The sequence below is a fragment of the Vipera berus genome (assembly GCF_964194415.1).
Source record: "Vipera berus genome assembly, chromosome: 5".
Lineage (NCBI taxonomy): Eukaryota > Metazoa > Chordata > Lepidosauria > Squamata > Viperidae > Vipera > Vipera berus.
In genome coordinates this window covers 61,445,163-61,459,476 of record NC_138207.1, presented here as the reverse complement: position 1 = coordinate 61,459,476, position 14,314 = coordinate 61,445,163, and the positions used below count along the sequence as shown (strand labels likewise).

The window sequence follows — 14,314 nt, the reverse complement described above, 5'->3', positions numbered from 1 at the left end:
GAATAGAATAGAACTGGAAGGGACCTTGGAGGTCTTCTAGTCCATCCTCCTGTTCAAGCATCTCAGATAAGTGACTGTCTAGTCTCTTTTTAAAAATCTCCAGTGATGGAGCACCCATGATTTCTGGAGGCAAGCTGTTCCACTGGTTAATTGTCCTCACTGTCAGGAGGTTTCTCCTTAATTCCAGGTTGCTTCTCTCTTTGATCAGTTTCCAACCATTGTTTCTTGTCCTGCCCTATGGTAATTTGGTGAATAACATGACCCCCTCTTCTTTGTGGCAGCCCCTCAAATACTGCAATACTGCTACTATCTCTCCCCTATTTCTTCTTTTCTTTAGACTAGAGAAACCCATGTCCCACAGCCGTTCTTCATATGTTTTAGTCTCCAGGCCTTTGATCATCTTAGTTGATCTTCTTTGAATTTTTTCCAAACTCTCAACATCTTTATTTGTGATATGGTGACCAAAATTGGCTGCAGTATTCCAGGTGTGGGCTTACTAGGTTTTGTAAAGCGGTACTAATACTTTGCATGATCTTCTTGATTCTATGCCTCTGTTTATACAACCCAGGATTGTATTTGCTTTTTTGGTTGCTGCTGCACACTGCTTGCTCATAGTCAAGTGAGCGTCCACATTTAACAATGTGTTAAACACACAAAAGAACACGTTTGCAGTATAATGTCTACATCATGTTGATTAGAAAATTATCCAAATGTAAATACCTGGGACTTCGGATGTAGTTTTTGTGGGAGCTACAGAAACCAAAAGAAAAGAAATAGCTGAGTTTGATAAATGAAGAAAGGAAAGGAAAAGAGACACAAGAATCTGATAGTTTAATTGTTTCTCTACAGAATCACTTTAATTATTCTCAGGAATATTCTGCAAGCCTATCTATTAAAACCAGAAAATATAGTTTAGAATATATGACCTTTTATTTACAGCATACACAGAGCCTTCACAATGAAACTCTAGTATGCTAATTTTCACAGAGAGGCTCCTAACGGCAGGAATTTAAAAATAATGATTCGGTTTTCAGTGAAAATAAATCTGAGGCATAACACATACGTTTCATAGAACAGATGTCACTGACTTTTTTATATTACTAAATAATATTATTCAGGAATTTCAGTATTTCCTAATTGTATTACTAATTTCATGATACATTCTTCTATGCAAAATGAGATCATTTCTCAAATACACTATTTACTGTTTGCAAAGACAACCGATACTTACTAGGTATAATGGGATTCTTTGTTGTAAGGGAAACTGTTTCTATGAAAAAAAGCAAAAAAAAAAAGAAAGTAAGCTCCTCCTCTGAGTGATACGGAGGTATTCATATTTTGCTACGAAGGCTCCTATGAAATCATTTTACACTAACAACGATGGAGATGGTTACCTGAGCAAATGACCCCAGCGTCTTCCTTGTGTCCACACCGATGAATTCCCCAGCCTGGATTGGAGCACTCTTCTATAGACGATTCATTCCCTTTACACTGAACATTTTCTAGGAGGATGTTGCCAGTGCCTTGCCCAAAATAGGCTTCACTGGTGGCCTCCATAACTTCTCCACAGGCAAGTTGTCTGCAAACAACCTTTGCATCTTCTAAGTCCCAACCGTCATCACAGACTGTTCCCCAGTTCCCATTGTAGAAGATTTCAAGCCGACCCTGGCATCTGTTTTTTCCATTCGTCAACCTTACAGTCAACGAGCTTGTTGTCGTTGCCAGTGCACTTTCTGCAATTGTCAAAAGAATATAAACAGCATTTTTTTTCCCAATGACACCTTACGTTGACTCTTTGAGGGTTCATTTTAAAAAGGCATATGAATATTTCTCAATCTGATAGTTTTTTTGTCAGATAAGATTCCGTGTCTGTGTGTCTATGTGCATGCATGCATGTGTGTGTGTGTGTGTGTGTGTGTGTGTACAACTCTAGATCTTGTGACCCTTTAGATAAATGGGGTTGAATAGATTTAAGAGGACTGGCCACAACTGCTACCCAATCTACAAAATTTTGGTGATTTCCTTGGATCTTCCAAAAATTATTTTGTATATTTGAATGATATCTTTGAGCTTCCTTACCCCTGAATACCGGAGATCAAAAACTCGTTATTCTTTACATCATTGTGGAATAAAAGATGAACATTTCATCTGAGATATCTAATATGTAGAATATAATAATATAATATAATATATATAATAAATACCTCTTCTTTCCTGCGTAGTCAGCTCTGCGGAGAGTGTAGAAAGTTCTGACAAAAACAGAAAATTAATGTTATATGACTCAGAAACTTTGCCAGGAATTATTTTCTATTATGGGTGTATAAAGATAACACTGGGGGAAAAAACATTCTCTTGGTTTTCCACTTCCTTTCAATCCGTTTGTGCTTCCTACATATTACTTGTTTTCAGGTTCAATCTTTGTTCATTCTCTTTGACCAAATCACTTCATGATACTGCTTTTGTACTAATCAGCCTAATTAATTTGGTTCACAATCATTAAGGACTGTTCCCCAGTTCCCATTGTAGAAGATTTCAAGCCGACCCTGGCATCTGTTTTTCCATTCATCAACCTTACAGTCAACGAGCTTGTTGTCGTTACCAGTGCACTTTCTGCAATTGTCAAAAGAATATAAGCAGCATTTTCCCCCCAATGACACCTTACGTTGACTCTTTGAGGGTTCATTTTAAAAAGGCATATCAGTGTTTCTTCAACATATAATAAATACCTCTTATTTGTTGTGTAGTCAGAACTGTGGAGGGTGTAGAAAGATCTGACAAAAACAATTTTTTTATAGTTATATGTTTCTGAAACTTTGCCAAACCTTCTTTGCTATCATAAGTGTATATAGATAAAAATAATGATGAAAAAACCAGCCATCCTTTGAAAAGCAAAACTCCAGTCTTCACACATCACATGCTTTGCATAAAGTCTAACTTTATTTCATGAGCTGTGCTTTCAGCAAAGAAAAGAAAAGAAAGTTGGATGAATCTTATTTCTCTTCTTGTTGCTAAAGTCTTCACTGGCTCTTTTTCCCCTTAACTTATAAGTCATAATAGAAATTTAAGAAAATACCTACCAGGTGGTGGTGTTGTGACAACAGGACCTGAAAATGGAAGAAATAACTTCAGTCTGGGTGAAGATGACACCATACTGATGATGATCAATTATGAGGTTTCATGATATTGCCAGTATTATTATTGTCATTATTTCTTTTATATCTTTTACTCTTCTATAGAATAGAATAGAATAGAATAGAATAGAATAGAATAGAATAGAATAGAATAGAATAGAATAGAATAGAATAGAATAGAATAGAATAGAATAGAATAGAATAGAACTGGAAGGGACCTTGGAGGTCTTCTAGTCCATCCTCCTGTTCAAGCATCTCAGATAAATGACTGTCTAGTCTCTTTTTAAAAATCTCCAGTGATGGAGCACCCATGATTTCTGGAGGCAAGCTGTTCCACTGGTTAATTGTCCTCACTGTCAGGAGGTTTCTCCTTAATTCCAGGTTGCTTCTCTCTTTGATCAGTTTCCAACCATTGTTTCTTGTCCTGCCCTATGGTAATTTGGTGAATAACATGACCCCCTCTTCTTTGTGGCAGCCCCTCAAATACTGCAATACTGCTACTATCTCTCTCCTATTTCTTCTTTTCTTTAGACTAGAGAAACCCATGTCCCGCAGCTGTTCTTCATATGTTTTAGTCTCCAGGCCTTTGATCATCTTAGTTGATCTTCTTTGAATTTTTTCCAAACTCTCAACATCTTTTTTTGTGATATGGTGACCAAAATTGGCTGCAGTATTCCAGGTGTGGGCTTACTAGGTTTTGTAAAGCGGTACTAATACTTTGCATGATCTTCTTGATTCTATGCCTCTGTTTATACAACCCAGGATTGTATTTGCTTTTTTGGTTGCTGCTGCACACTGCTTGCTCATAGTCAAGTGAGCGTCCACTAGGACTCTAAAGTCCCTTTCAGAGTTACTGTTTTTAAGCCGGGTCTCACCCAATCTGTACCTGTACCTTTGATTTTTCCTTCGTAAATGTAAAACTTTGCTTTTCTCCACCCTGAAACACATTTTGTTGGATGGGGCCCATTGTTTAAGTTTGTTAAGATCTTTTGGGATCCTGAGTTTGTCTTCTGGGATGTTGGCTACTCCTGTCAGTTTGGTGTCATCTGCAAATTTGATGAGTTCCCCTTCAATTCCCTCATCTAAGTCATTTATGAAGATATTGAAGAATACTGGGCCTAAGACAGAACCTTGTGGTATCCTACTGCTTACTTCTCTCCATGTGGATATGGTGACATTGAGGACTACTCATTGAGTACGGTTTGTCAGCCAGCTACAGACCCATCTGTTGGTGATTTTGTCTATTTCACCTTTTTCTAGCTTTTAAAGAGTAGGTTGTGGTCTACTTCATCAAATACCTCACTGAAATCTAAGTATACTACATCCACAGCATTTCGCTTGTCTACTTGTTTAATCACTTTATTGAAAAATGAAATAAGATTGTTTTGGCATGATCTGTTTTTAACAAGCCCGTGCTGGCTACTAGTTACAAATTTGTTTGCTTCTAGTTGTTCGCAGATCTGTATTTTGATTATCTTTTCCAGGTATTCATGTTAAACTGACTGGTCTGTAGCTTTTTGGGCCCGTTTTCCCCCCTTTTTGAAGATGGAAACCACATCAGTCCATTTCCAATCCTCAGGTACTTCCCCGGTGCTCCAGGATTTATGAAAGATGTGACGTAATGGTTCTGAGATAACATCTGCCAGCTCTTTCAGAACTCTGGGATGTAGTTTAGTTTGATACAATAAAATAAAATAAAAAAGGGCACAGCAAACCTAATTGAAAGTATTGGAACTGATGCCTCTTGCTTTTCAATAATGAGACTACCGGTAGTCCACATTTACTGACTGCAACTGCATACTTAAGTGCTATGGTTTTTAAGCATGTTAAGCACTTTAATCAAATTTACTTTAATGTAATAACTTATTGAAACCTGCATAGGTTAACGTTTTGTTTGTTAAATCTTTGTGTGTTCAAAAATAAATGCACTTTTTCTACTGAGAAACATTATCAATATCATCAGAAAGCTACCGTATACACATAATAGCAATTAGGCTTCTTTGTGATCCCATTCATACCTCCTAGTTGGATGTAACAGGCTTTGGCTTTCTGATGATAATAATTTACCTGACAACAGTCACATTGCATTGACACTAAATTATTGCTTTACTGTGTTTAGATAATGTAAACCAAGTAAAACAGCACACCACTTGAAAACTGAGCAGTTCAGATTACCTGAGCAAATGACCCCAGCAAAATATGATACTCATTCTTTCTTATACCCATACATCATTCAATGACTTGCTGAAAAGCAAATTTCGAGTCTTCACAGCATATGCCTAGCATAAAGACTAATTTTATTTCACAGATTGTTCTTTCAGTGAAAAGAAAGATCAGAAAGTGGGTCAATCTTATTTCTCTCTTTGGTGTTAAAGTCTTTACTGGCTCTATTTGCCTTTAAATTATGATGCAAGATTTGGTTTTAAGTAACAATAGAAATTAAAGCGAATGCCTACCTAGGGTTGGTGTGGTGACAGCAGGACCTGAAAATAGAAGAAACAATTTTGATCTGGCTGAAGAAGACAACCTATTGATGCTGATGAATTAGGAGCTTACATTATATTGCCATTATTATTACGTTACCATTATTTTTTACATTTTTTTACTCTTCTTTAGTTTGATATAAGAAGTAAAATAAAAATGAGTATTGGAAGCCTGGTTTGAGGTGTAAGAACTGATGCTTGTTGTCTTTTATATTGAGACTACAGGTAAGTCCTCAATTACTGACTGGAATTGACTCTGCCAGCTCAATTAACATTGTTAAGTGCTGATGTTGTTATAAAAGATAATGTCATAACTTACTGAAACCTGCATAACAAGAAATCTTCAAATCATTATAAGTTCAATAATAAATGCACTTTTTTTCTACTGAGGCCCATTATCAATTAAGACTGTCTGAAAGGTTTACACATAATAGCAGTTAGGATCCTTTGTGATCCCATTCAAGATGGTAACAACCTAATTAATTTTGCTTCCAATCAATCAGTACCAAATCACTATTGATTAACCACAAACAATTTAGTCACCAATTTAGCTATTTACTTACCATATCCCCCGTAAATTAGGATGCAAGATTTGGTTTTAAGTAACAATAGGAATTTAAGCAAATACCTACCAGGTGGTGTTGTGCTGACTGCAGGACCTGAAAATAGAAGAATAACTTTGGTCTGGGTGAAGAAGACAACATACTGATGTTGATGAATTAGGAGGTTATATTATATTATTAATCTGAGCAGTTCAGATTACCTGAGCAAATGACCCCAGCATCTTCCTTATGATGACAGTTATGAATGCCCCAAGGTTTATGAACGCATTCTTCAAGAGAGGATTCGTTTCCTTTGCACTGGACCTGATCCAGGAAGATGCTGCCAGTTCCTTCCCCAAATGCAGCACTAGATAGGGCTTCAATGGCCTCTCCACAGGCAAGCTGCCTACACACAACCTGTGCGTCATTCACGTCCCAGCCATCGTCACAAATTGTTCCCCAGCTTCCATTGAAAAAGACCTCAATGCGACCACGACATTTGTCTTCTCCATTCACCAGTCTCAGAGATTTTTCTTGAAAGGAAAACAAATGTGTATTGGACTTTCACCTCAAATATCTAGTTTCTAGAATTCTTTATTTCTTCTCTGCAGTTCTGTTTTGCACTCCTTGTGTGGAAAGCATCCCTTGCAGTCAGCTGGAAGTACGTTTATTATTATGATACTCATTAGTGTTATAAAAATGCATGTCTGCTTCAGTTTATTCTAAATACCTCTTACCATATTTTCTGGCATATAAGACGACTTTTTAACCCATGAAAATCTTCTCAAAAGTCAGGGGTCGTCTTATACGCCGGGTGCTGAAACTTTAGGGACAGGGCTGGCTGGAAAACCTGGAGTGGATTTCCCATTTGGTCTGCGCAGGGAAAGCGTAACCAATTGGAGAAGAAGCTGCAGTCTGTGATTTTTTACAGGCTGGGGTCTGGGCGTCTTTCCTTCTAAAGTTGAAGAGCAGCTGCAGTCTATCCCAACTTGAAAGGCAGGTGGGGAATGCAGCAGCCAGAGCAGCTGCTTAGCTCTAAGGACACATTTGACTCAGGAACTGGGCGGGCTGGCTGGAAAACCTGGAGCGGATCTCCCATTTGGTCTGCGCAGGGAAAGCTTTAGAGTGAATTAGGAAAAGTTTAATCCACTTGCACTGTTTTGTATTTACATGTTTGATGACAAACAGCCTTATGTTTATAAGTGAGTTTTCCTACTAAGTACCTGCATGTCATAAGCATTTGAATTAAAATTACCATATTAAAATCAAATCTGATGTTTTTTAATTTTTATTTGGTCTGCGTTGGAAGAGGGGTAGTCTTATACGGCGAGTATAGCCCAAACCCTATAACTTAACAGGAAATGTAGGGGGTCGTCTTATACGCCCAGTCATCTTATACACCAGAAAATATGATATTTCCTGGCTAGTCAGATCTGCAGAGGGTGTAGTAAAGTCTAACAAAAACAATAAATTTTATAGCTATATGTTTCAGAAACCTGGCAAAAACTCCTTTGCTGTCATAGATATATCGAGATAAAAAATAATCCTGGAAAAAACGCAGCCCTCCTCTTTGTCTTCCTCTTCCTCTCAGCCCTTGTGCTCTTCCTAGATATGTTTGTTTTCAAATCCATTCCTTGTTCATTCTTTGACCAAACCACTTCATCATACTGCTTTTCCCCCAGTTAGCCTAATTTATTTGGCTCCCAATCATTCAGGGCACTATCACTTCTTTATGTAACCCACACATCAAATTTATATGCCCTCTCACTATTCAGAGCAATACTTGGAGTTAACTTGTAGTACCAGTTATGGAGCTGGGAGCAGATGTCTTCAAGTCTTCTACAGTGCCTTGAGAAGTGGCTGCCAAGCCTGGCGTCACTGTTTCTTCCTTCTGGGTTATTGAATGGGTAGTCTTAGATGATGTTGTGGTTCCATTTGACATTTCTAATGTTCTCATAGTAGGTGTTATTTCTTTCTCAGTCGCTGGATGGGTGGTTTTTTCAGTTGGGAAATATGTGGAATCTACCAAGAAATAGGAATCAAAATAATTTTGAGTTACATAAGAATAAGCTTCAGAAGAATCATGAGTAAGGTTTTTTTTTAATTGAAAAGTTTTACAAAAACAAAGTTTTACCCCCAAATCCCCCCCACGCCAAAACCACCCACTTTTCCCCCCACTTCCCAGAGCTAAATACAGGATTATAGTTATAATAATCATATTCTAAATAGAAATTATGCAAATATACAATTAACCAAATTCATAATGTGCTTTAACTCCCCTTTAACATAACTACAATCAAAGTACCAATAACAATATCCCACTAAAATCTACTCATAAACTAAATGGAACTTTTTAATCCCATATTTGTTCTAAATATAATCTATCCTTCTCCTCCAAACTGAAACATATCTTTCCTGTGAATGATCCTTCAAATACACAAAAAATCTTAGACATCTCTGCAAGATTCGAAACTTTAGACACCCATTCTTCTATAATAAACAAACTATCCTTTTTATATTCAACATCAAATTAGTTTCTTTAACATCACAGTCTACAATAATACCCCATTATCCAATAGATTCAAAATAAGACTAGCATCCCAAACCTTTTCTATCAAGGTACCTATGCATATTTGTAACAAAATTCTTTCATATGTTTTCTGTAGGAACAAGTCTATCTCTCATATTCCTTTCCCGCCATAATTATTCAACATCAAATTAGTTTCTTTAACATCACAATCTACAATAATACCCCATTATCCAATGGATTCAAAATAAGACTAGTATCCCAAACCTTTTCTATCAAGGTACCTATGCATGTTTATAACAAAAGATTCTTTCATATATTTTCTGTAAAAACAAGTCTGTCTCTCATATTCCTTTCCCGCCATAATTCCAGATCTTCCTTCAAATAAAAAAAAGCTTTAGGCAATTTCAAATTAAAAAAGTTTTTAGAGGGTCCCTTCTTGTCTTCAAACGGCACCAAAACTCCATTCCAGTCCCTCATCATAATAACAAATTTATAATCCAGTTCGATTAGTCTCTGATGTAAAAATTTAAAGAATTTTTACTATTGTTGACTTGGAGCATATAATCCAATAAAAAAAACTTAATACAATATATGTCTCTTGTAAACAAACAACGTCATTTTTATGTTGTTTCAAACTTTCTTTCTTTTCCGTGGTGAATTTTCTGATGACCATGAGCCTTTGGAACATAGCCTAGAGATCAGCTATTGCTCTCCTAGATATGTTTGTTTTCAAATCCATTCCTTGTTCATTCTTTGACCAAACCACTTCATCATATTGCTTTTCCCCCAGTTAGCCTGATTTATTTGGCTCCCAATCATTCAGGGCACTATCACTTCTTTATGTAACCCACATATCAAATTTATATGCCCTCTCACTATTCAGAGCAATACTTGGAGTTAACTTGTAGTACCAGTTATGGAGCTGGGAGCAGATGTCAAGTCTTCTACAGCGCCTTGAGAAGTGGCTGCCAAGCCTGGCGTCACTGTTTCTTCCTTCTGGGTTATTGAATGGGTAGTCTTAGATGATGTTGTGGTTCCATTTGACATTTCTAATGTTCTCATAGTAGGTGTTATTTCTTTCTCAGTCGCTGGATGGGTGGTTTTTTCAGTTGGGAAATATGTGGAATCTACCAAGAAATAGGAATCAAAATAATTTTGAGTTACATAAGAATAAGCTTCAGAAGAATCATGAGTGAGTTTTTTGATTCTAGCCTGCCATCACGAACTTGAGCAAATATTTATTTATTCAGTTGCTACTTCCACCCATCTCACCTGTGACTTTGAGGTGGGTTTACAAAAATAATAATAATAATTAGAAATGAAAATAAAATAAAAGCCATTAGAACCATTTCTGAAATCCTGGAAATAATCCAAGTTTAGCTTCATGGAAAATGTGATGTTATATGTGTGAAGCAATCTGGATATCCAAAAGAATACTATAAATTTCTTTTTTTTTCTTTTTCAGAAATTCAAACTATTATTTATGCTGCTTTCTTTTCAGAAGCAAAAAAATCATAATATTAGATATCCACCTGTGATCTCAATAAGGTTTTTATTTTACTAAATAAATTTCAGTTTGGGCAGCCAACTTGCTTTCATAAATTAGTAATTTATGTATTTTTAAAATGTTTTTAACTTATTATTGGGGCTGCTAGTTTAATTCTTTTTTAACTTTTGTATTATTGTATTTTTATTGTTGTTAGCCACCCTGAATCCTTCGGGAGATAGGGCGGCATATAAGTCCCAAAAATAAATAAATAAATAAATAAATAAATAAATAAATAAATAAATAAATAAATAAATAAATAAATAAATAAATATTCCTACTTATGGTTTCAATAAAGGTAGCAATAGTAATATAACATAGCATAAGGCAAGGATTTATTTTATTTCAGAATAAGAATTGTTTTTAATGTGTTTACTAGCCTTGAGAAATGAACACTGTATATATTTGTGGATAAGCCCATCAGTGGAATAGCTAACCCTTACATTTTTAACCTTGAAAAATCAACCAGGCTAATCTGTGGGTGGTGTGTTTCCCATATTTTGGTTAAAAATTTGAAGATACGTTGATACTTGCCTATTGGGTCTGTTTTGACAGATAAATTTCTAAGCTTTTCCATTAATATATATCATAATATTAGTGCAATTGATAATGACATCAGATTTAACAGAATTCTGTCTGTTGACACATTCCGCTTTTTAACTGTGTTTTTTATTTTTTCAATGCTTTTAGAGTATCTTCTTTAGATTCAAGGGATCACGATTTAATGTAAAAACCAGAACACTGATGCTGTTCAGCAAATATTTACAGTACATAAGAGTTTTTTCAAACTCTTGTCTCTGTGTGTTTATGCAATGACATAACAGGTCAGTTGTATTATGCTTTATTATGCTGAATAAAGAATACAGCTGAATTTTGCCCAACAAACAGTGTATGTTTTATTTAGATGCAATATTTTATCAGACAGAACAAGATTGTTCCCTTTAAAAAAATAGTATTTGTCCAAGTTTAGAAATCAGGCTTTACAAATGTCTCAAAATTAATCGTAATCATTTGTAGATGATCTTGCTACAAAACATACACCAAAAGGCAAATCCACTTCAACATATAATAAATACTCTTATTTCCTGCGTAGTCAGTTCTACGGAGTTTGTAGTAAGGTCTGACAAAACCAACAAATTTTAGAGTTAACTTGGTAGGCAAATTTTCCTTTTGATGTGCATTCTGTGTACCTGCCTACTCTCTTGTAATCCTTTCCTCTCAGTTGAACATAAATGCAAGCATTAATTCCCTTCTTGCTTAATTTTCCTAGTCTTGTGGGTGAGGATTCCCAAGGGCAGGGAAGTGGTGGGAAAAGAAAGCACAGTTGTGGTCAGTTAATGACCATGTTACTTAGTGACCAGGTTGTGGTCACTAAAACAAGCGCTACTTGAAGTTTCAGATCTCTGTCCCCAGGATGTCAGTCGGGTGGGAAAGCTAAGCCTATTGATCTCCAAGTCACTTTGAATGTAATTGAAATTGATGCAAGTTAGGGGTTTGTTTGTATACTTACCGTATTTTCCAGCATATAAGACGACTGGACGTATAAGACGACCCCCGACCTTTGAGAAGATTTTCAAGATTTTTCGTCTTATACGCCAGAAAATACTTACATGCCAGTTGCCAACTGTCCGACACAAGCCCGATTCAGACCCGTCTGATGCAGATGATGCAAAGCCCTGCCGGTTTCCGCCTGACGCTGGACGGCTCTGCCGGTGCCGCCTCGAGAGCGAAGGGCGTGAGGCGCCTGCCACGGCTCCCCGAGCACTCCTTAGCAGCCGGGGAGCATGCGCGTGTGCAGGACTGCCCTGCCGGCTCCCGCCCGATGCCGGACGTCTCTGCCAATGCCGGCTCAAGAGGGAAGAGCGTGAGGCACCTGCCACAGCTCCCCGAGGACTCCTTAGGAGCCAGGGAGCGTGCGCGTGCGCAGGACTGCCCTGCCGGCTCCCGCCAGACGCCAGCCTGCCCTGCTTCCTCCACAGTGAGAGGGGAGGGCGTGCCTTCCCGGGCTCGCTGACTTGCAGCCAAGCCGGAGCCGAAAGGGGCTTTTCCTTCCACCCACCCTTTGGAATAGACGCAAGAGCTCCCGGGGTCTGGCGTTTGCAAGGGGGAGGGGAAGGGGCTGAGAGGCTCTTGGGGGTGGGAAGGGAGAGTCACATTGGAGGGGGGACTGGACTAAGGAGGCTTGAAGTTGCTTTGCAAGAACGGGGGCACTCGATTGATTTATGTACTATTTTCCGGCGTATAAGACGACTGGGCGTATAAGACGACCCCCCAACTTTTGAGATGATTTTCATGGGTTAAAAAGCCATCTTATACGCCGGAAAATACGGTATTTTTAGATGCTGTATCTCTGTATCCCCATCAAAGACAGAGTTCATGATTCAGGCTTTTTAATGAGAATTCTAGGCTTTGTAGTTCCCCTTCAGTTATCCAGACAAAATGGGGAAAAATTGAAATTGTACAGCGCTTTTTGTCAAAGTTCCAGGTAACTGGATCTTTTTCATCTTTCCCCCTCCTTTTGCAAGCTATAAAGCTGTTAGGTGGAGCATTTCTGAAGTGGCAAAACTAAAGATGATTAACAATTGCTCTCAGACTGATTCTGAGGGTTTGAGATGTGTCAAAACAATGACAGTATGGAAGTGCCCAGATTCTGTACAATATGTTACACAATCAAGGCAGTTCATTATAGGAAAGTGTACAAAATTGCACTTCAATCTGCACCATAATCAGTTACATTCAAACCATTCCAGGTAATAGCATTGGCCCTGGGCTGGTCTTTACGTTCAACATGTTCCAGAAGGATTACAGGTATTTCTCAGTTTACAACCGTTCATTTAGCGACTGATCAAAGTTACAATGACACTGAGACTTCCGGTGGCGGCGCGGCGCCGAAGACAGCCTTCCCGGGCTGCCCGCGGCTCAGCTGTTTGTTTTTTCGCCCGAAACAGCGCCGATCAGCTGTTCGGGCGAAATTGAAGCCCCCTCCTCGGGAGAAGAGGAGGGGGTGAGGCCCCAGGTAGGGGTAGAGTTCTCCAGGGCCGCCTGAGCTTGGAGCTTGGGCGGCTGAAGGATTGAACTCCCCCGAAGCCTGGGTCGCTCCCAGCTGGCCGGCGTCTCTGCTCCGAACTTCTTGGAGCAGAGCCAGGCGTCTGCGAACCATCCCTGCCTGAAGAAAGGACTATGGTTTAAAGGAGCAGGCAGAGCGGTACAAGAGGAAAAGGTGAAGAGGATTATTTTACTATACTCTCGAGTTTGTTGGACTTTTTAATTTTTAAGTGAAAGTGCGTCATAATTGAGGAGTAAAAGATGGCGGCTAAACCTCCCCCTAAAACTCTTCGGAGTGGTGGATCCTCGCCGGTGCAACAATCATCACTACAGGCATTGCACCCTCCTGAAGTGCTGACACCGAAGGATTTACGAGATGCTCTGGATAAACTTTTGGACTCAATCAATCAATCAATGGGTGATAAATTTGCACAGATGGAGGAGAAATTGGAGAAACTGGAGGAGAGAATGGAAGAGAGGATGGAACAGAAGTTCAGCGTGATGAAGGTAGACATTTTGTCTTCAGTGCATAAAGTGGCGGAATGTGTGGAAGAATTAGATGAAAAAATGGATGATTTGGCTCAAAGGAATGCTATATTAGAAGTAAAAGCACGGGAGAATGAAAATGCAAGGGACAAAATGGAAAGGGAGTTAAGCCTTGCCCAATTTTACCAGATGCAGTTTGCTGTCAGAATTAGAGGTTTAAAAGAGAATAGTAAAGAAGATTTAAAGCAACTGATCTCTGAGGCTCTCGAAGTGGTATTGAACCAGCCAGCATCTGAAATAAGAGCAGCTATGGATAAAGTGTTTCGGGTGAATTCATGGATTGCCAGACAGAGAAAGTTGCCTAGAGATGTGGTGGTTTATTTTGCAAAAAGAGAAATTAGAGATCAAGTTATACAAGCTGCCTATGATGCTAAAGTCGTGATTGCTGAACAAGAAGTCTTGGTTTTAAAAGAAATTCCTCCAAGGATATTAAGGGCAAGGAAGGACTATACATTTCTCGTGCATGAGCTTAAGCAAAGAGATATAAGGTT

At 38.3% G+C, this 14,314-nt stretch overlaps 1 protein-coding gene across 23 annotated transcripts in view; it reads right to left on the bottom strand.

Annotated features, from left to right (window-relative positions):
- The window catches only part of LOC308668493 (scavenger receptor cysteine-rich domain-containing protein DMBT1-like), a 68,586-nt gene that overhangs the window by 43,677 nt on the left and 10,595 nt on the right, over positions 1-14,314 (bottom strand). For 17 of the 23 annotated variants that reach the window (XM_081328466.1, XM_081328470.1, XM_081328465.1 and 14 more), the window contains 11 exons: positions 9,598-9,813; positions 7,960-8,178; positions 6,378-6,689; positions 6,247-6,273; positions 5,588-5,614; positions 3,078-3,104; positions 2,727-2,771; positions 2,205-2,249; positions 1,395-1,733; positions 1,232-1,270; positions 721-750 (listed from right to left, as the gene is read on the bottom strand). In XM_081328466.1, the coding sequence (XP_081184592.1) occupies positions 721-750; positions 1,232-1,270; positions 1,395-1,733; positions 2,205-2,249; positions 2,727-2,771; positions 3,078-3,104; positions 5,588-5,614; positions 6,247-6,273; positions 6,378-6,689; positions 7,960-8,178; positions 9,598-9,813 (1,326 nt within the window). The remainder of the gene's footprint in view (positions 1-720; positions 751-1,231; positions 1,271-1,394; positions 1,734-2,204; positions 2,250-2,726; positions 2,772-3,077; positions 3,105-5,587; positions 5,615-6,246; positions 6,274-6,377; positions 6,690-7,959; positions 8,179-9,597; positions 9,814-14,314) is intronic. The other 6 variants (XM_081328477.1, XM_081328462.1, XM_081328472.1 and 3 more) reach the window with 4 other exon arrangements.